This window comes from Dama dama, chromosome 29, assembly GCF_033118175.1.
Source record: "Dama dama isolate Ldn47 chromosome 29, ASM3311817v1, whole genome shotgun sequence".
Taxonomy (NCBI): domain Eukaryota; kingdom Metazoa; phylum Chordata; class Mammalia; order Artiodactyla; family Cervidae; genus Dama; species Dama dama.
Genome location: NC_083709.1, coordinates 20983641 through 21006159, shown reverse-complemented (window position 1 = coordinate 21006159; position 22519 = coordinate 20983641). Strand labels below are relative to the sequence as shown.

General features: G+C 41.9%; 1 protein-coding gene across 1 annotated transcript in view; it reads left to right on the top strand.

Moving 5' to 3' along the window:
• ACO1 (aconitase 1) overlaps nt 1-22519 on the top strand; it is a 65911-nt gene that overhangs the window by 21072 nt on the left and 22320 nt on the right. Inside the window, exons 2-9 of the mRNA XM_061132297.1 lie at nt 5112-5230; nt 8874-9042; nt 10604-10741; nt 17011-17080; nt 17200-17383; nt 17891-18030; nt 20025-20196; nt 21637-21737. Coding sequence (XP_060988280.1) covers nt 5134-5230; nt 8874-9042; nt 10604-10741; nt 17011-17080; nt 17200-17383; nt 17891-18030; nt 20025-20196; nt 21637-21737 — 1071 coding nt within the window. The 5' untranslated portion in view covers nt 5112-5133. The remainder of the gene's footprint in view (nt 1-5111; nt 5231-8873; nt 9043-10603; nt 10742-17010; nt 17081-17199; nt 17384-17890; nt 18031-20024; nt 20197-21636; nt 21738-22519) is intronic.

Here is a 22519-nt window from a genome sequence, read left to right as displayed (position 1 = left end):
CCAACTTCCAAGTAAAACCAGTTTGGGGTTGCAAAAACACAGCTGCTCTTGCTTTCCACTGACCTGGGGCTCAGAGTAGCAAGGGACATGTGGCAATCAATGCCCGGCCCAGGCCGCTGTGCTGGCTGAGCCCTAGAAAGAAGGAAAGGCAACTGTCATGTTTAAAACTGAGGCTTGTAGGAGGATTTTGCAGGCCCACAAGTCTCCTGGCTTTTTATCAACATTAGGGCTTGCTTGGTGGCCTCCAGCCAGCACCTCCTTCAGATGAGGAGTTGCCACACCTACAGAAGTGGCCCCAAGGAGCTGGTAGAGAAAGCCAGAGATCAAAGCCTCCCTCTGCCTCTAACTGGATGCATGCCCTGTGGCTAGCTATCCATGTCTCAGAGCGCAGTCTTCTCTGCTGTAAAATGAGAGTAATGATAGGCTGAAATTTACAGAGTTGTGGCCAGGGTTATAGAAGATTGTATGAAGCCAATGGTACATCCTGATACTTAGTAATTAGTAATTGGTTTATCTGTCTCCTAACTTCTGCAAGTAAGATTTCCTTCATTTATGGACTGAAACTAGATAATTATTTAGTTTTTAAAGAAAAAAGGAGGTAGATGGAGAGTGCGTTACACAACATATTTTCTACAAGAACCGCACTGGTCACCATATGTGAGTGAATGAGTGAAAGTCGCTCAGACATGTCTGACTTTGCGACCCCATGGACTGCGGCCCGCCAGGCTCCTCTGTTCACGGGATTATCCTGGCAAGAATACTGGAGTGGGTTGCCATTTCCTTCTCCAGGGGATCTTCCCAACCCAGGGATCAAACCCGAGTCTCCCGCACTGCGGGCAGATTCTTTACCATTTGAGCCACCAGGGAGACATATATACATCCTTAAATGTCAGCTGGCTTTGTAGGGTGGTAGGAACAGCAAGAATCATGTAAGACTTCCAGAGTTCTGCTGGGGGCATCTGTAAGCTGTGTTGAATCACTTCAGTCGTGTCCGACTCCTTGCAACCCCATGGACTGTAGCCTGCCAGGCTCCTCTGTCCATGAGATTCTCCAGGCAAGAATACTGGAGTGGGTTGCCATGCCCTCCTCCAGGGGATCTTCCTGACCCAGGGATCAAACGTGCATCTCATGCCTTGTGCATTGGCAAGTAGGTTCTTTACTGCTAGCGCCACCTGGGAAGCCCACATTTGTAAGCGTCAGGGGAGCAAACTGACTCGTTGAGTCCTCACCACGTCATGGCAAATATGAATACAATTTAGCAACTGGTTTGCCCATAGAATTTTGGCAAACTGAGCCCCTTTAGGGCTTGACAGAGAAACAGGAACGATTCAGTGTGACTTAAGACTTTTTACAGATATGACCTGCCCACCATGCCTGGTTCAGCAAAAGGTCCCCACCTCTTCCAGAGTTTCCTTGCCCAAGTTTTCTCTTTAGTTTCCTACCATTCCTCCAAAACTCCTGCCAGGCTGAGTGAGAACGCAGGTCAGGGCTCGCCCATGGGCGTGTTTGGTTGGCCGTCATGGTGCAGGCCCACTCAATCGTTTAGGAAAATTTAGTTACCAACATTTGTAAATCAAGAGAGTTTGGGTGGAAATCCAGATTGCCAGCCTTGCTTGAACACCATCACACCGGGCTGGCATTCCTGCATGATGCCTGTGGTTAGAACCAAGTGGGTGCTGCTCCCTTGGCTGGGCAGACAATGCCTGAGCTGTCTGGCTGGGCACTGCCTGCTTCCCTTGTTCAGGGCCCCTTCCTGAACTGGGGTGGTGCTTTGGTTTCATTCGTTGCCACCTTACACATCTCCCTTCTGTGGTATCTCGCTGCCTTCTGAGCCAAGTGGGCACTCCTCACCTGCCCCTCCACACTGTCCAGCAATGATTGTCAGACCGGACACCTGCCAGAGACACCCGGGAGATTACTGGGTCCTGCTGGTCCCCCAGTCCCTTCTGATTCAGCAGCTTGGGGGGCAGCGGTGGGACCCAGGAGTGTATTGTTAACAAGAAGGATCCCCAGGTAATTCTCCTGCAGATGACCTGGGGTGTGTACTTTATAAATAGAGTGGCAACATGCCCCAGTGTCCCCTGCTGGCCTTTCTTTAGTTTCAGTTCCAGAATTCCTAGAGAAGGCAGGCACTTGGCCTTCAGTCTCCCCCACCAAATGGTAACTCCAGCAAAAACCACGTGGGACGAGACTTCCACGGCGGCCCACTGGTTAAGACTTTGCCATCCGATGCAGGGAGTGCCGGTTCCATCTCTGGCTGGGGAGCTGGGATCCCACATGCCTTGAGGCCTCCAAACCAGAACATACACAGCAGAAGCAATACTATAGCAAATTCAATAAAGATTTAAAAAAAAAACAAAAAACCATGTGGGTCTGGGGGAAAGAAGCCTCTCCTAGCAACAAGGTGCTGGTCAGACCCGTCCCCCGCTCCCCTACACAGACACACAGACACCCACACCCACTCACACACACTGTCTGTCACACACACATGACTTTCCACTGCATTCTCTCCTGTCTACTACAGGTGCCCGGGCCATCCTGGCCCTCCCGCACGGGGAGCCCCAGGAAGGCAGGGCTACTCCTCAGTCAGCTGCCTCTCATCAGAACGGCCCAGCACTGGACTTCAGAGTGAATGAACACATTCTCTCTCTCAAGAAAATGAGTTTTTAACTCATTTTCAAACAACTTTATTTGTACTCAGTTTAAAATGCAAACAATACCAAAGGATATACGATGAATGTGAGTCCTCCTCCCAGTCCTGACTTTGAGGCTTCTGTCCCTCTTAAGGGGCTTCCCTCGTGGCTCAGACAATAAAGAATCTGCGTGCAGTGTAGGAGACCCAGGTTTGATCCCTGGGTTGGAAAGATCCCCTAGAGAAGGGAATGGCAGCCCACTCCAGTATTCTTGTCTGGAGCATCCTGTGGACAGAGGAGCCTAGCAGGCTACAGTCCATGGGGTCACAAAGAGCCGGACACGACAGAGCAACTTTCACTCACTCATTCCCTAAAGGAACCATCTGTTTTGTGTCTTGATGAAAATACGGGCCTGTCTCTGGAGACAAGGCCCACTGTCACTGTTCATCCTCACAAACAGTTGTTTTCTCTACAAACGGTCCTCGATTTACAATGGTTCAACTTACGATTTCTTTTTTACCACTTTGGTGCAAAAGCGATAGGCATTCAGTAGAAACACACTTTGAATCTTGAGTTTGGGTCCTTGCTGGTGCTAGGCGGTACCGTACTCTGATGTGATGGCGAGGAGCTGTAGCCGCAGCTCCCAGTCATCACGCCATCGCTGGGAGGAACAACCTCACAGCCATTCTGTACTCAGACAGCCACTGTTTCTCGTTTTCAGTAGTCAGTACATTACATGAGATATTCAACTCTGTGTTAGGTTATCTTGCCCCACTGTAAGCTAGCGTAAGAGTTCTGAGAGTATCCGCGGTAGGCTTGGCTAAGCTGTGATGTTCAGTAGCTTAGTACATTAAATGCATTTCGGCTTATGGTATTTCCAATTTATGATGGGTTTATTGAGATACCGGAGAAGGCAGTGTCAACCCACTCCAGTACTTTTGCCTGGAAAATCCCTTGGAGGGAGGAGCCTGGTAGGCTGCAGTCCATGGGGTCGCTAAGAGTCGGACACGATTGAGCAACTTCACTTTGACTTTTCAGTTTCACGCATTGGAGAAGGAAATGGCAACCCACTCCAGTGTTCTTGGCTAGAGAATCCCAGGGACGGGGGAGCCTGGTGGGCTGCCGTCTAAGGGGTCGCACAGAGTCGGACACGACTGAAGCGACTTAGCAGCAGCAGCAGCAGCAGTATCAAGATACATATCTTTTCGTTTTTTTCATTTTATAATAATATGTTGATCATTTCATATCAGTCATCTGCAAAATAGGTTGAACTTTTAAATATTTACTCATAAAACCTTGGATTAAGTAGGGAAATTTTACTATTCTTGTATAATAATTAAGACAGAAGAATGGACTGATAAGGATTTTCTCCAAAGAGGTAGATCTAGAAACCAAGTCTTCCAACTCCTACCCTGGAGCGTTTTGGTCTAAGTCGTATAGTTATTTGAATCACTGTTTATCTGTATGGTGCAGGCCAGATCTTTTTTGTTCATCACTTACAATTTATTAAAAGATACAGGAGAAATTCTGCCCAGAGCTGGGGTAGAGGGTCCTCTCCAGACTTATTGGGAGTTTGGCCTTTTATACATACATCAGGTACCTTATCCACCAGGTACCTTACAGAGAAGGCAATGGCACCCCACTCCAGTACTCTTGCCTGGAAAACCCCATGGATGGAGGAGCCTAGTAGGCTACAGTCCATGGGGTCGCGAAGAGTCGGACACGACTGAGCGATTTCACTTTCACTTTTCACTTTCATGCATTGGAGAAGGAAATGCCAGCCCACTCCAGTGTTCTTGCCTGGAGAATCCCAGGGACGGGGGCCTGGTGGGCTGCCGTCTATGGGGTCGCACAGAGTCGGACACGACTGACGTGACTTAGCAGCAGCAGCAGCACGTACCTTAAAGATTCCTTGATGTGAACACAGTCTTGCTACCGTATGTAAAAGTGAGTCCAGAAGACTTCTAACTAACAAGTTTATTTAAAATGCTGCAGAGGCAGTTACAAAAGAAAACAGCTGTTTGCAAGCCCGCTCTTCCAGAGTTCAGGCTTTATATGGTTGTGCAATGTCACCTGCTCCAGACCTCTTACCTCCTATCAAGCAAAACATGAATCCAGCTCAGATGTTCATATGTTTTCGATTTCCCATGTGACACTTCCTTCATTTCGCCTTTTCCTCATGTCTTATCAGTGCAATCATGTTGGAAAGTTGTAGATATAAGACAAAAGAAGTTTGTGATTGTATACTCTTTAGAGGTGAATGCTAGCTTTCACAGGAGCTTCACAGAGGTCATTTTCTTTGCTAAGAATATCATTCTGGTATTCATTTGTGTCCCACCTTCCCACTACTCTGAAAAGATAATAAGTGATTTCTTGAAGTCAATGTGTATCATAATTGTTAAAGAGGGCAAATACTCATTGGAATAAATAAGATCCAGCTTTGAGAGTAGAAACTTAAATTTTCTCTGTCCTTTTCAGGGACACGTGGTCATCAGGAATCATGAGCAACCCATTTGCACACCTTGTTGAGCCTTTGGATCCTGCACAACCAGGAAAGAAATTCTTCAATTTGAATAAATTGGAGGATTCCAGATATGGTAGGTACATGGCTCTTTGATATAAATGCTCTGATAGCAATTGGGATATCAGTTGCATAATAAGTAAACTACCTAATAAATCTGCCTTTAGGAGAGTTGGAAGAGGGAGTAGCAGAGAATGGCTGAATGGTCTTGGATTAACCACACAAATACACACACACACCCTTCTTACATTGCTCATTTTCAAGTAGATAATGATTATATACATGTAACATTTATATAACACTTGGTATAGAGAATGTTTGTACATGTATATTATTTAATCTAAATAACAAGCCTATCAGGCTATATTCAAAAACATTAAAAAGTCCTGAAGAAGATGAGGCCCAAAGAGAGTCAGTGACATGAAATAGCAACTATATAGGTAGTAGGCAGCCAGGGGCAACAGTCAGGCCGCTGGGTGGTGGACTGCCCTAGAGCGAGCAGTTTCAGCAGACAGCCTGGGGAGCCCTGCACTCCTGGGCTTCCTCCAGCATCAGTCAGCTCCAGCCAACAGCTCCAGCAGGGCCTTTGCCCAGGCCCCCGGGTGGAATGTTGACCAGCACACCCAGCAACCAGTGAAGATTTACACGCAACGAGAACCAGCAGTGGATAAGCCAGGGCACTGGGCCTGTCCTCCAGCTACATGGAACAGCTGAAGGGCATGTCCCTGCTAGTCAGGGCCTGACAAAACGTGGTCCACTGGAGAAGGGAATGGCAAACCAATCCAGTATTCTTGCCTTGAGAACCCCATGAACAATATGAAAAGGCAAAAAGATATGACACTGAAAGATGAGCCTCCCAGGTCTGTAGGTGTCCAGTATGCTACTGGGGAAGAGCAGAGAAAAAGCTTCAGAAAGAATGAAGAGGCTGAGCCAAAGTGGAAAGGACACCCAGCTGTGCTGTGTCTGGTGGTGAGAGTCAAGTCCGACGCTATAAAGAACAGTATTGAGTGGGAACCTATGTTAGGTCTGTGAATCAAGGTACATTGGATGTGGTCCAAAAAGAAGTGGTAAGAGTGAACATTGGCATTTTAGGAATCACTGAACTAAAATGGGACTGGGAGAATTTAATAACGATGACTATTATATTGACTACTGTGGACAAGAATCCCTTAGAATAAAATGGAGTAGCGCTCACAGTCAACAAAAGAGTCTGAAATGCAGTACTTGTGTGCAGTCTCAAAAATGAGAGAATGATCTCTGTTCATCTCCAAGGCGAACCATTCAACATCACAGTAATTCAAGTCTAGGCCCCAACCACTAATGCCAAAGAAGCTAAAGTTGAACAATTCTATGAAGACCTAAATAAGACCTTCTAGAACTAACAACAACAACAACAACAACAAATGTCCTTTTCATCATACGGGACTAGAATGCAAAAGTAGGAAGTCAAGAGATACCTGGAGTAACAGGCATGTTTGGTCTTGGAGCACAAAATGAAGCAGGGCAAAGGCTACGAAAGTTTCGCCAAGAGAACATACTGATGAGAGCAAACACCCTCTTCCAACAACGTAAGAGACAACTCTACACATGGACATCACCAGGTGGTCAACACCAAAATCAGTTTGATTATATTCTTTGCAGCCGAAGATGGAGAAACTCTATACAGTCAACAAAATCAAGACCTGGAGCTGACTGTGGCTCGGACCATCAGCACCTTATTGGAAAATTCAAGCTCAAATTAAAGAAAGTAGGGAAACCACTTGGCCATTCAGGTATGACCTAAATCAAATCCCTTATGATTATACAGTGGAGGTGACAAATAGATTCAAGGGACTAGATCTGGTTGACAGAGTGCCTGAAGAACTATGGACGGAGGTTCATAACACTGTACAGGAGGTGGTGACCAAATCCATCCCTGAGAAGAAGAAATGCAGGAAGGCAAAATGGTTGTCTGAGGAGGACTTACAAATAGCTGAGAAAAGAAGAGAAGCAAAAGGTAGGGAAAGATACACCGAACTGAATGCAGAGTTCCAGAGAAAAGCAAAGAGAGATAAGAAAGCCTTAAGTGAGCAATGCACATAAATAGAGAAAAAAACAAGAGAATGGGAAATACTAGAGATCTCTTCAGGAAAATAGAGATTCCAAGGGAACATTTCATGCACAGATGGGCACAATAAAGGACAGAAACGGTAAGGACCTAACAGAAACAGAAGAGATTAAGAAGAGGTGGCAAGAATACACAGAACTGTACGAAAAAGTCCTTAATGACCCAGAAAACCACGATGGTGTGATCACTCACCTAGAGCCAGATTTCCTGGAGTATGAATTCAAGTGGGCCTTAGGAAGCATTACTACAAACAAAACTAGTGGAGGTGATGGAATTCCAGCTGAGCTGTTTCAAATCCTAAAAGATGATGCTGTGAAAGTGCTGCACTCAATATGCCAGCAAATCTGGAAAACTCAACAATAGCCACAGGACTGGAAAAGGTCAGTTCTCATTCCAGTCCCAAAGGTTAATGCAAAGGAATGTTCAGACTACCACACAATTGTACTCATTTCACATACTAGCAAGGTAATGTTCAAAATCCTTCAAGCTAGGCTTCAGCAGTATGTACATCTTCCAGATGTACAAGCTGGATTTAGAAAAGGCAGGGGTACCAGAGATCAAATTGCCAACATCCACTGGGTCAAACCAGTCAATCCTAAAGGAAATAAACCAGGTGGTCAATGAATATCCAATGGAAGGACTGATGCTGACGCTGAAGCTCCAGTTCCTTGGCCGCCTGATGCTGATTCACTGGAAAAGACCCTGATGCTAGGAAAGACTGAGGGCAAGAGTAGAAGGGAATGACACAGGGTAAGATGGTTGGATGGCATCACTGACTCAATGGACATGAGTTTGAGCAAACTCAGGGAGATAGTGAAGGACAGGGAAGCCTGGCGTGTTGCATTCCATGGTGCTCAGCGTCAGACACAACTTGGCAACTGAACAACAACAAAAAGATAGCCGGAGAGGATGAAAACACAAGCCTTTTTGTCCCAACTCCTGTGTTTTTCTGCCTTTGTACTCTTGCCTTTTCTGGATAATACTAGTGAATAATTCTTACGTGTCAAGATGAACCACTTCTTTTATAAGCAAAATAAATTTTCTTAAAAATTACCATTGTCTTATTCTAAAAAACATGGTTACCAATGACCATACTCCATGGAGTTTAGGTGTTTATTTCCTTTGAAAGGTATATATGACTATTCTTTGGTCTCATTTTAATCATTGTAAAAGCGTTATTTTCTCATTTTTTACACACTGAGGTTTCATAAGAAATACTACTCTGTATATGTGTGTGTGTGTGTGTGTGTGTTTTACTAACAGTAATACAGCAAATTAAATAATCTAGACTGATTTCTTTCATGATAACTTAAGGGAAGCTCTGTTGCTGGATTCCAAGGCTAGGCAGCCACTGGTTATGAAAGAATTAACTGTAATATTTTATTTCTGCCTAGGCTATAGGTATTTTCTAATAACTGAATGTCTCAAACCCATTCAATATTCTTATATTTCAAATCATTGAAATCAGTTTGAATTTACTTTCTTTCCCTGTTGAAAGACTAGAGGGGATATTGCCTGTATCAAGTTTGGATGGAGATTGGCTTTAAAGAGCTCTGATAATAAGATGTCTCATGGTTTTTTGTTTTGTTATGCTTTCTCCTTTTATTCCTAGGATCCTTACCATTTTCTATCAGAGTTCTCCTGGAGGCAGCCATTCGGAACTGTGATCAATTTTTGGTGAAGAAAAATGATGTTGAAAATATCCTGAATTGGAAGGTCATGCAGCATAAGAACATAGAAGTGCCCTTTAAGCCTGCCCGAGTCATCCTGCAGGACTTTACGTGAGCCTCGTGTCACCTTACTCTCTTCTCTCCCTCCCTTGTCAGCCTGTAAAGAAGGCTTTTTAAAGGCAAAACCAAAAAAACAACACAGTGATTGTGAGATTTTTCACTCAATATTCAGAGACACTTGAAAGCGAAAGAGGGCGTTCATCCCAGATGGCAAGAGATAATCTCAGGGATGGTACTCACCCACCTTTTCCAGTGGTGGAGGTCATTGTCCGTGGTCTTGAAGATCCTAGTCCTCAGTGTACTAGCAAAAAAGTTCAAAGAAACAGCATGAAGTGGAACTGTCTTAGAATGTTTTCTCCCCCACATCCTGTCACCCAGGGAGCTAGGTTTGTTTTTTTTTTTACTTTTTTTTATTTTTTATTTTTATTAGTTGGAGACTAATTACTTTACAATATTGTAGTGGTTTTGGCCATACATTGACATGAAACAGCCATGGATTTACATGTGTTCCCCATCCCGATCCCCCCTCCCACCTCCCTCCCCATCCCATCCCTCTGGGGGGAGCCAGGTTTTAAACAGCCATCCTTGGAATGTTGATATGTATCACCAGAGGGGAGATACATAGTTTGCAAGGCCTGATGTGTTGCTGTTAAGTCTCTGCTCACATCCTGCTAGTCCGAAGAACTGCTTCCGGTCACAGCCTCACTTTAAAAAAAAAAAAATTATGTATTTATTTGTTTATTTTTGACTGCACTGGGTCTTTATGGCTGCCCACGGGCTTTTAGCTGCAGTGGGCAGGGAATACTCTCTAGTTGTGGTATGCTGGCTTCTCCTTGCGGTGGCCTCTCGTATTGCAGACCACGGGCTCTCTGCCCGTGGGCTTCAGGAGCACAGGCTCAGCAGTTAAGGCACACAGGCTGAGTGGCCTTGTGACATACGGGATCTTCCCGGATCAGGGACTGAAGCTACGTCCCCTGCATTGGCAGGTGGGTTCTCAATCACTGAACCACCAGGAAAGCCCTTCACAGCCTCATTTTGAGACAACTACCTTTTCATTTTTTTAAACAATGTTATTTTATTACTTCTGGAGACCAAATTTCATTTTTTTAGAGGATGACTACTCATATTTTATTCTCTAATATAATAAAAAGGAAGGATGCGCTTAATGTAAACTTGATTCACAGCCTGCTTCTCTGAGTTATATCCATTCCTTTAAATTTGGCCTGAAGTTGAAGGGTGTGATCTGTATGTCTTGCCCAGGTCTTTGTTAGCCCACCATGTGAGTAGGGAACAGTGATAGCAGAAAAAGTCCCAAAGTTTTTAAGTGCCAGCTTTCTGACAGTTTCTCTGTGTAAACCACATTGGTTGTAAACTTTAATGCAGGAGTAAAATTGCATATAGAGGTTCCACTCAGCCATGATGCTCATTACTGATGTGATTTCCACTCAAGGAAATGTATTTTAGCAGCTTTCACTTTTCTGACATCCATCATTTGCTCCACTGGTGAGACAGCCCTCTTGCCAATATTTTCAGCAGAAACAAAAGCTGAAAAAAAAGATGCATACCACTTGTTTAACAGATTTGTTTTCTGCTTAATTCTCCCATTTCTTAGGGGTGTGCCAGCTGTGGTTGACTTTGCTGCCATGCGTGATGCTGTGAAAAAGTTAGGAGGCAATCCAGAGAAAATAAACCCCATCTGTCCTGCTGATCTTGTCATTGATCATTCCATCCAGGTTGATTTCAACAGAAGGTGAGAGACTAGGATGAATATTTGGGTTTTCTGCTTTGTGCAAAATCTTGGAGTATAAGTCTTTCTTGTGTGTGTGTATATCATTAAATAAAAGAAGAAAAATCTTTAAAAGATATATTCAGAAAAACTCAAAACTTACTATATATTTTCCCTTGAATTTTTTTTTTTTTTTTTTTAGTGATGAGGACATTAATCTTCTTTTTCTTTCTATTTACTTCCTGCAGGGGAGCAGGCTGTGTTTAAGCTTGAAATTTGGGTGAAAAACACTAACAAATTTCTGCCAGGAGAGCTTGTTAGTACAAGTATGTGTGTGACCTTAAAAGAGTTTAGGTGTTTTGTTTTGCTTTTTCTAACCACTGGATCCTTTTTCCTCTTTTAATTCCAAGTAATTATTTTATATCTAGCCATCTCTGCCTCTCCCCATGAGTGTCCATAATGTTTGTACCTTTCTTTTCTTTTGTTCCTTCTACTGTTGGGGATATCCGCTTCTCTCTTCCTGCCATAACCCTACCAATAACCTACCAGTAAAATCTCAGTGGCAGTAGATGGTAAAAATTTCTCTTACACGGCTACCAGTTAGTTGGGAGGTGAGCTAATCTCAGCTGAGGTTGGTTGGGCAGCCGTGCCTCGCCCAGCCGTGACTGGGTTGACTGCTTCCACTGCACATCTGCAGGGCAGCGGGGCCTGCCCCGTCCTCTGCGGGCTGCTGTGGGAGCCCAGGCTGAAGGAGAAAGCAGCTGTCTGGGCATCACAGAGGCTGGAGAGAGCAAGCGGGAACCTGCAGTATCTCTCAAGGCCTTGATGAGGGACTGCCATCTGATCACTTCTGTCCACAATGACATTAATCAGAGCAAGGCCCACGGTCGAGCCCAAAGTCAGGGGTGGAGGCATACACTCCAGTAACTGCAAGATTACTCAACAAGGAAATGAATACAGGGAGGGCAGCCAGGTACTGCTAGAAGGCTGACACCTTCACCTAGAAAAATAACTAAGTAAAATTATTTCCAACTTTACATAGAACCTTAGTTAAAAAGAAATAACTGTTCTGCATACAATGCTGGGAAAATTAAATCTTTGGTAGAAAAAACAGTACCTATGATTGAAAGCATTAATATTTTAAAAATTAAATCATCAAACATTTAGAAGAAAATGTAACTTTATACGTGTCAAATGTCTTGATGAGAAAGACTTTTCTCAATTGAGAGGCAGTGAATGAAACAAAGGCACAATAACTATAGATGTAAGGACTTCAAAGTTAATAGGAGGTAACTTGGAAATATTTTCAATAAAGAGTTAATAACCTTAATATATACAGAGTATGTGTAACCTATTTAAAAAAAAAAGAAAAGAAACAGTAAAACCCAGCAAATAAATGGGCAAAGGAAAGTAGACATTTCACAGGAAATGGAAATAGTAAACAGTATATAAAGCCTTTTCAACTTTACAAGTAATAAAAAGGTAAGTTAAACCCTTGAGATACCATTTTCTTTTATCAGCATAGTTAAGATTAGAAAATAAATGTTATTAATTATAAAGGTGTCATGATGGAGACACTTTTATACACTGCTGATAGTGCTAGAAATTAGAAATAATGAAAGCACTGTGTATTTGGATCCTTAGAAATTGCCATATCCTTTGAAATCCCAATAAAAATCCTGGGATTTACCCTTTATAGATTTGTGAAATTCAGCAGAAGCTTAGTGACTAAATAGTGATTCATGTCAATGTATGGCAAAAACCACTACAATATTGTAAAGTAATTAGCCTCCAATAGAAATAGAAAAAAAATTAAAATTAAAAATAAATAAAGTATTATTTATAATAGAGAAAACCTAGAAGCATTCTAGGTGTCCCAACAAAGGAGAGTGATTTATTAAATTACATACATCCTTAAAATAAATATATTAAGTAATCTTTAGGGTTATATATAAATCCTTAATAACACTTGGAACATGCTCATGTGTTAGCTCAAGGAACCAGGGAGAAATGGCCTGTGTAGAGTGATCTCAGCTCAGTGAAAAGCTAGGCAGAGATTAAAGAATTGGAAAGAGAGGTGCGAAACTGCTAAGCGATTGTAACTATTCTTTATTTTTACAATAAGAAGCTGTTGTTTTTATCATAGAAGTTCATTTAAGAATGTGAAACCAACTGCACAAAGAGGGGAAAAAAAAAACCCAAAACCTTTATTTGGTTCCTTGGCAATTTAAGTGGGTTCCATATAGCCTTGAGACAAATGTAGAAACTGGTCATTCTCAAATGAGTATTGACAATATCCAAACCAGAAAAATTCAGGAACAGAGAGAAATCTGCTTTGTCTCCTGAACTGTCGGTTCTTGGAACAAACAGACTGGATACTTGCCAGCTCTTTCCTTTCCTTTGGACTCTAAACCCATCCTTAGGTGACATGTCTTTTTTTTTTTTTTCCCCTTAAATTACATGAGCTCAATCTAATATTTTTATTTCAAATGGAAGAGTTAAAAATACACAAACTATTGTCCTATTGAAGAGTAAGTATGTTTCCTAAAGTCCCACTTCAGAAATGAATAAAAAGTAAGCTCACAAAGGCAAAGGAGAAGAGGGTGGCAGAGGATGAAATGGTTGGATAGCATCACTGATTCAATGGACATGAGTCTCAGCACACTCCGGGAGATAGTGAAGGACAGGGAAGTCCATGGGGTCACAAAGAGTTGGACATGATTTAGCAACTGAACAACCTCCTCACAAAATCATTCTTGAAGACTTATCTTTCTTGAAAACTCTCATTGGCCTTCATGGATTTACCTTTGTATCCCTGGCCTGGAAGGTAAAGGTACTGGTGGAGACAGAATTGCAATTGTTTTAATGTCTGAAGTTATTTGACTCAAAACTCAAAGAACTCCTGACTCTTAAGTAGGTAAAGAATCTGAATCAGAACTGAGTTCAGTGTGACTTGGCTTCCTCTTTAAGCTGTGACATCTATCAACTCTGGTTTCAATTTTTGATGGACCTTTTTCATTTACGCTGTAATACTGAAAATATTGTTTTGAAAAACGCAAAGTCCAAGGTTGAGCTTTGATCCAAAATGATACCCAAATCTAGCAAACACTTTTTTTTTTTTTAATTCGAGAGAAACTTTTCTGTGAGAAGCATTTTCATTGCTAGTGTTTTGTTTTTATTTCTTGAGTTTGGTTTTGCAATTTGACCTCCCAGTCTGTTTCCTCATTTTTGTAAAGAATTAAACATGATATGTCTCAACTTTTGTGGAACTCTGTGCTGCGGGCTTATTTCCAGCTATTTCCAGAAGTGAACTAGTATAACTGGGTAAGGGGTGGTGGGATGGTGAATTTTCTCAGTTAAGTATTTCTAAGCTCTTTCCTTTGTTTGAATATTAGTAATTGGCTCCACACTATCTTTAGGAATCAAGAGTCTAACTAATGCATTATTATAATGTTTTTCAAAGTTATCTCAGAAATAACCTTTTTTAAAATCCCAACAAGAATATAGCCGTTTCCAACCAGATTTCAAGAATGTCCGAACTATTTCCTCTATAAATATTTTCTGTGAATTTCTGGAGTACCATTAAATGTAATACTCAGAAACTTTGAACTACATCCAGATCTGATTTCAATTTATATAAATAAGGAGACATTTCCTCTTTAATCTGTGAGGCCATTCACATTCAGAGATCTTATGAAAAACTCACCAGATTGGGTAAATCTAGGACAGTTCAGAGTGGTAGACAACTCTGAATTCTAGGTCTGTTTATTCATTCAAATAACTAGAACTAAGTTAAAGAAACAGCCAAGGTTAGTATGAAAGTTGTTCTGTTTTAGTGACTAAAAGGGTTGTTGTTGGTGGGTTTTTGTTTTTTTTTTTTAAACTTAGAATTAACATATCGTAAAGCAGCCTAAGCATTCTGGCTTCTGCTCGTCCTGTGACTGTGTCATTCATATCAAACTGAATCAAAAACCCAAAAATTCTGTGGGTTAAATGGTCTTCTTTCAGTCCTGCTTCTGCTGTAAGGAGTTCTGACATCCTTCTAGAGACAGGAGGATGAGGCAAAATGACTGGGAGTCCATGTGTATTCAGAGTACAGCAGAAGAGATGGAGCAGGGCCATACATGATTAAGAATAATGTTCCAAGATGCCTTTCCTTTTTTTTTAATTAAAAATAATTTTATTTAACAGACCTATTGTGTGCCAGTATTTGTTCAAGAAGCAGGTTAGTCTCAAAAAGCAGAGAGATTAGAGAATGCATAGATTGAATGCAGTTAGCAAGTGTAGGAACGAAATCACTAACTTGGAGAGTTGGGGGGGTTCTTCCAGGAGTATCACTTGATCTAGGTCCCCAGGCATGTTTACCACAAGGAGCTGGAAGGGCATTCTACACAGAGAACAGAGCATGCGAAGGCATGAGGAAAGTGTGGTATGGGAGAGTATGAAGGCCACAGTGCAGCTGAAGCTGAAAGTTTGGACTGGAGGATGGGAGAGGGTGCATGAAGGAAGTCTGAGGTCAGACTGAAGGACCTTGTTTTTTAAAGAAAGGGATTTGTACTTTATTTAGAAAATGGGATCCCCTGGCAGATTCAACATGGGTTGTAACGATCTTTTTTTTTTTTGAAAACCAAATTCTGGTGACAGTACAAAAGATAGGTTGACTAGATTGAGAGAAACTGGACAAGAGGCTGTTTCTGGAATAAACACTCTGATAGCTGTAGGTACTAAGTGGGAGAAGAGATCTTTAGATGAGGGATGGACAGACAAGGACAAGGAGGAGGATGTAGGGAGGAAGGTCACACATTAGGATTTGACCTGTTGCATTTGTGGTGCCCAAAGCACTCCTGGTGTAGATGCTCAGGATACATTGGGAATATGGATCTGGACCTGAAGACACAGGTGGGGACTGGAAGGATGGAGCCCTCAGTGTACTAGGATGAAGGTGGAGGACTGAGACACAGGTGGGGACTGGAGGGATGGAGCCCTCAGTGTACTAGGATGAAGGTGGAGGACCTGAAGACACAGGTGGGGACTGAGGGATGGAGCCCTCAGTGTACTTGGAAAAGTTATCTAATCTTTCTGTGCCTCGGCTTCCTCTTCTATACATTGGGATAATAGTAGTACCTACATGAGGGGTTGTTACAATGATTGAATGAGTTCACGTGTGTAAACTCTATGACGCATCTTGCAATCTTGCACTTTGTCTTCTGCTATAATTATTATGGAGGTTGTTGCTATTACAATACCAGCACCACTGTTACAGTTTCTGTAACTACTACTGCAAGGAGGCAGTATAGGGATTTAGAACATCGATTCTGGAGTCAGACTGCCTGGGTTTCAATACCAATTCCAATTTACTTGCTGGGTGGTCTGGAGCACCTTACCTTCTGTCTGTCTCCTCTTGAAAGAAATGTGGATATTAGTTGCCCCTAACTTAAAGGGCTGTTTTGGAGACTAGATTAGAAAATAAATGTAAAGCACTTTAGTGCCTAGCTCTCGTAATGTCAGCAAGTGTTAACTATCAATTAGTGAGGTCTGACTTGGGTCTTAGCAGTTAATTTTACTATCCTTCCATGTGTTCAGTCCATGACACGTGCTTCCTGTGTGCTCAGCATGCAGAGTTACCACTATGACTTATTCTACCTTGACTCGAAACAATGCAGTGTGATTATAAAAATCCTGGAAAAGCTTCCTGATAGTCTGCATTGTCCATGTCCATCCTGATGGATGGAATGACTTTCAGCAAACCTTGGCATATAATTTGGGTTTTATAGATGTTCTTGGGTGGCACCGTCTGCCCTATAAACCTCCATTTGGAGGATAGGAGGTTGTGATCCTACAAATTCTTGTGCCTCCTGGCATCACTGGGTCCCTGTCTCCCAACATAAAACAGATGAAAATGCCAGGCCCAGGAATGGCTCAGCTCAGAGGGGTGTCATAACAAAGTCACGGATGAGAAAGATGTATGGAAAGAAGGCTTCTTTAAGAATCTAAACTACTGTTCTCATCATAAATGTCTTAAGTCTATTCCTAAGACTCAGACTTTATGATTAGAATAGTTTTTACTTAGATTCACTTAATGTTTTTTACCCACCATGTTTAAAGGCATTGTAAAAAATCACCTCAATCAAAAAATAAACTTCTTTTTACTTTAATTAACTCTTTGCCATGTGAATAAATGCATTACCACCCAGCAGGCCTACAGATAATATGCCATTTGGCTTATTATCATCAATAACTTTGGTAACATATTAAGCCTTAAAATTTACACATGTACTTGTTCTCTTTGACAGGGCAGACAGTTTAAAGAAGAATCAAGACTTGGAATTTGAAAGAAATAAAGAACGATTTGAATTTTTAAAGGTACGGGCAGAGCTTGGTTCCACTGATTGATTCTTCATGTGTGCGGGGTGCCAGGGAGCGGTGAGCTGCATAAAAGTGTGTCTGGCATTCACAGTGCTCCTCCCATTTCTCAACCCTAGTGGGGCTCTCAGGCCTTTCGCAACATGAGGATTATTCCCCCGGGCTCAGGAATCATCCACCAAGTGAATCTGGAGTATTTGGCAAGAGTGGTGTTTGATCAGGATGGATACTACTACCCAGACAGCCTTGTGGGCACGGATTCACACACCACCATGATTGATGGTTTGGGCGTCCTCGGTTGGGGTGAGTGGTTCCTGTGCCATATATGCTGGTCTGTGGCATGGACCTTGATTTACTTTAATACCATTACATTCCAGCAGCATGAATTTGGATGACCAACAAATATCGGAAAGGTATTTTTGTCTGTTTTGCTTACTGCTTTATTTCCAGTACCCTGAAAAGTGTTTTGTGTCTTTTACGCACTCAGTATAATGTTTGGAAGAATGAATTGCAACAGGGGGTTAGGGACATTTAAAATAATTTAAAACCATCCAGAGAGTTTGTTAAAAATGGATACTTCTGACCCTCACTCTCCTTTTCTATGTGGAATCATGGGGATTTTGATCTAGATGTCGGGAGACCACACTCCAATAAACACTTGTTAAAAATTCTGTAGAGGGAAATAAAGGAAAGATAACTGTTCTTTATGGAAATATAACTCTACACTAGTAAAATACTGTAAGTGGGTTGACTACTTATTAATGATACTGAACTATGCCTGAGGAGTCATGAAACCATTTTTGCATTCAGGTGTGGGTGGTATCGAAGCGGAAGCTGTGATGCTGGGCCAGCCAATCAGCATGGTGCTTCCCCAGGTGATCGGCTACCAGCTGGTGGGAAGTCCCCACCCCCTGGTAACATCCACTGACGTCGTGCTCACCATCACAAAGGTAACCAAGCGCTGCCTCTTCTGGGGTCTTAGAGAGTCCCAGTGACAAACTGGGAGGAAGTCCTTAATGGACTCTCTCTTGGTTTCCATGTGCTAGGAATGCTAGGAAACAGCACGTTGATGACTTTAAAAGAGACAAGATAAGGCGAGAATTCTGTGGTCAAATTTCAGATCATTAGGTTCACGTTACTCTTCTGGTGGCTGCGTGGATCTTTTTCTTTAAAAAAAAAAAAATGTTTTTGAAACCGTGAAATAGTTTAAATACACAGAAGTTAAAATGACACTTATATGCCTACCACATAAACTTAACAGATGGTAACATTTTGCTGTTTTTGCTTCAGAGCTCTCTTTGTATGTACATTTTTTTAAGAAGTGAAATGTGATGTTTATGGATAAAGCCACCCTCCTCATTTCTAGAGATAATCATTATGCTGAGGTTGTACAAAATCATTTCCATGCATATGTTTATACTTCTGTACTTTTTTCATGTGGTTCTTCTTTGTATGTAAATAACAAACTCTTTCTATGAATAATTTTTGATTTTTAGAATTTCTTTCTCTGTATTATAAGTTACGTTATTGTAACGGATGTTTTTCCAAGCTGGAAAATTTGCCCTTGTTGGAAGTAATCTTTTATGATGATTTGCTTGCTTTGCAGAAAGAAGGCAGTTTCATTTTGAAAGATTATTAGAAAAGTAATTTTTTTATTATCACAAAGTTTTTTCTGGTTGTATAGTTTGGAGGCTCAGGGTATTTGGGATGGATACTACACTTTTGATCTAATCTTCATGAAAACCAGAAATGGATATGTTTGAATACTACAGCTTATCAGAGATGTCCACATCGTTCAAGTGTAGAATAATATAGGTTTTACCCACAAACTTTGGCAGAATGCCATATAATCAGAAGAGCCTGTCTACTGGTTGTCCACACACTTCATGAAACTGATTTCATGCAGGCCCAAGCTGGTCACTTATGCTGCAGCTCTGACTGATGGCTTGTATGGAAAAGATGTGGGAGTCAGACTGCCTGAATCTTTTGGTTACCTTTGACTTATACCTATGTTCAGGATATTCATTCATTATACACTTGGAAACAAGGCATTTGCTTACTCAGCAAGTGCAAATCATAACTAAGTTGAAAGAATTTATTTAATCTTTAGAAAGTTTTCTCATTTTGAAAACTTTTCTTATTATTGTGTTTTTATATTATTTTTTCTTTCTCAAGAACTGTCTTGAAATAATTTTAGATTTATAGGTGAGTTGATGTAAAGGTAATACAGAGTTCTGTTACCTTTCTCTCAGTTCCCCCAGATGTTAACATCTTACCATAACCATGGTACGTTTATCAGAAATAGTAGTTAACCCTGGTATGACATTTTTAACTAAACTAGAAATTCCACCAGTCTTTTTAGTAATGTCCCTTTTCTGTTCTAGGATCTACTACAGGATACCATGTTATATTAGTTGCATTGCTTTTTAAGTTTTATTTTTAAAAGTAATCTATAATGTGTGCTCAGTCGTGTCTGACTCTTTGCAACCCCATGGACTGTAGCCTGCCAGGCTCCTCTGTCCATGGAAATTTCCAGGCAAAAATACTAGACCAGGTTGCCATTTCCTACTCCAGGGGATCTTCCCAACCCAGGGATCCAACCTGTGTCTCCTACATTGGTAGGCAGATTCTTTACCACTGAGCCACCTGGGAAGCCCATAATCCAAAATATATTGGGCTAATTTATTGTTTGTGTTGACTCACAAGGCTAGTTTATGAGAATTGCAAGGGGATAGTTCTGCATTTTAAATAAGGGTTATCGGGACTTCTCTGTTGGTCCACTGGTAAAGACTCTGCTCTCCCAATGTGGGGAGCACGAGTTCAATCCCTGATTGGGTAGCTACAATCCTGCATGCCGCCTGGCATGACCATAAAATATAAATAAATACTGAAAAAAAACTGTGGGTTATCAAATCTCAAATTCTGTTATTATCCTGTTGCTCAGCACCTCCGCCAGGTTGGGGTAGTGGGCAAGTTTGTCGAGTTCTTTGGGCCAGGAGTAGCCCAGTTGTCCATTGCTGACCGAGCTACGATTGCCAACATGTGTCCAGAGTATGGGGCCACTGCTGCCTTTTTCCCAGTTGATGAAGTCAGTATCAAGTACCTAGTGCAGACAGGTAAGTGCAGAACCCTGAGAACAGAAGGTCCTTTGTATAGTTCAGAGAAAGCTGAGAATTGGAGTGCTACCTTCTGCCTCTGTCCCTCAGTTAAATAGTAGAGGCATCACCCTAAAGAAGAGAAGGGAAGGGATGGTGGGGAGCGGAAAGCTACAAACTACACCCAGAGATAAGATTGGTTTCTGTGATCTAGAGGTGGCCACTGAACCTCTTACTGATCTGGTACTGAATTTACAACCTCTATTGAAATGAAACAAATGGTTTTAGAGAAGGCGAACCCTTTCTTAAACAGAAACCTAAGAGAAATTTCTCCCATGTGTTTTCATGGAGAGGGTGACATGGGGTGTAGTGAACACTGGGACCCAACAATAGGTCATGATAAATATGCTAATGAAGATCAGACAGTCATCTGTTATAAGATCCATGCTGACAGCTGATGACCTTGACAATTCAGTGAAAGTGAACAGGCAAACAAAAGTGCTGATCTGATGTGGATCCAAGAATCAAGCTCTCCAGCAGTCTTAATCTACTGTCAGAGAAATGGGAGGACTGCGTGTCCATTGGGCAAACCATGCGTATTATCTCCTACAACCAGGATCTTTCTGAATGAAACACCAGAGCATTTGGGGTCATATTCCTGGTGATACAGTATCATGAGTTAGGACTTTGAACTTTGGAGTTAAACTCAGCTTTGACTCCTGGTTCTGCCATTTACAGCCTGTGTTCCATGGAAAAGTTATTTAATCTTCTTGAACCACTATTTCCTCATCTATAAAAGGATAATAATATTGTTTGTCTCAGAAGGTCAGGATAAAGGATTAGACATTGAAATAATGCACTGAAAAAGTTTAGCCCACAGTGCTGGGCGCACAGCTCGTGGTTTGTGGTAGGAGATGGGGGGAAATTACTGTTTTAACAGGACTAATGTAGAATGTTGAGGGTCTATGGCCAGCTGAAGGCAGATGCATAGGAGGGACACTTTGGCAATTTGCTGATCTTAGGAGCCTCTTAATTCAGAACCATAATCAGGACTTCCCCAGTGGTCCAGTGATTTAAGTCTCCGTGCTTTCAATGCAGGGGGCATGGGTTTCATCCCTGGTCAGGGAACTAAGATCCTACATGCCACACAGTGCCGCCAAATAATTGGGGGGGGGGGGGGGGGGAGAACTATAACGAAGAGAGAGGAGTACTTATAAGTAAGACTAGAATCCTTTTCAGAAAACAGTCCCTTCGGTAGAACAGCAGATTGGTTCGTGGTCCCTAGTAAACAGCAGCATCTGTTGGAAACGCAAACCATGAGCCTGAAGGCTGCGGTGTCAGCAGAGGGCTTGGAGTGTTTTAAGTGAAACCCCCATTATTTATGCAGTTGCTGCTAAAGGTATTAGTTTCATCAGAAAATACTGACATCTGTTACTTGTTACTTCTTAAAATGCCCATTAGGTCGTGACAAAGAAAAAGTACAGCATATTAAACAGTATCTTCAGGCTGTAGGAATGTTTCGGGACTTCAGTGACTCCTCTCAAGACCCAGACTTTGCCCAGGTATGGGAGCACCTCTCATTGAACACGTTTCCTCTTCCTCAAGCCTGTGGTTTTAATTGTGAAAGTTTTTCCCAGGGGGGTGTACTTGTAGGAAATTAGTCACTGCCAAGTTATCACAAAAGAATAGGGTGTTAAAGCTTGAAAAAATAAAAAAGATAAGGAATTTCAGACATAACAAAATAACATAACTTCCCCCATTGTTCCTGGCCATTGGGTTGAGTGTCTCCTTCTTTGATTTATTCCTCTTATGTAGATGACCTTTGGAGAAGAAGTTTAGAAGGACTGGAGCTATTTAAAGGCTGATAAGCTCATCAGAATTATAGATAGGGAAGAAATGAATGTGCAAGCCAATTGATTAAGTGTGCGCCAATCAGTTAGTTCAGTTTATCCATTACTTATCTTTACTCATTGTCCAGGGTGCAAACTAAACCCACATTTTTCTCTATAGCCAAGATCAGAGGGTAAACCAGATGTGGGACTATTATTTCCTTTCCTATTATTAATATGCTGAGGGAAGGAAATACTCCATCAGACTAGGGCCCATTTCTTGGCAGTGATGACTTAATGACGACATCTCCCCAAGTCATCTTAGAAAAATTACAATGGTTTATCATTTCAGTAGGAAACACGTCTCAGACTAACTGAAGCAATTAAAAGGATGTATGAGCTGCTTTATAAAGAGGGCCAAGTGGAAGACCACAGCAGCCATAGGGCCCACCCTGGTCTTTCTGAGAGTGTGCAAGGCTTCTGCCTGTCACATGCTACCAAAGTGCTCTTCTGGA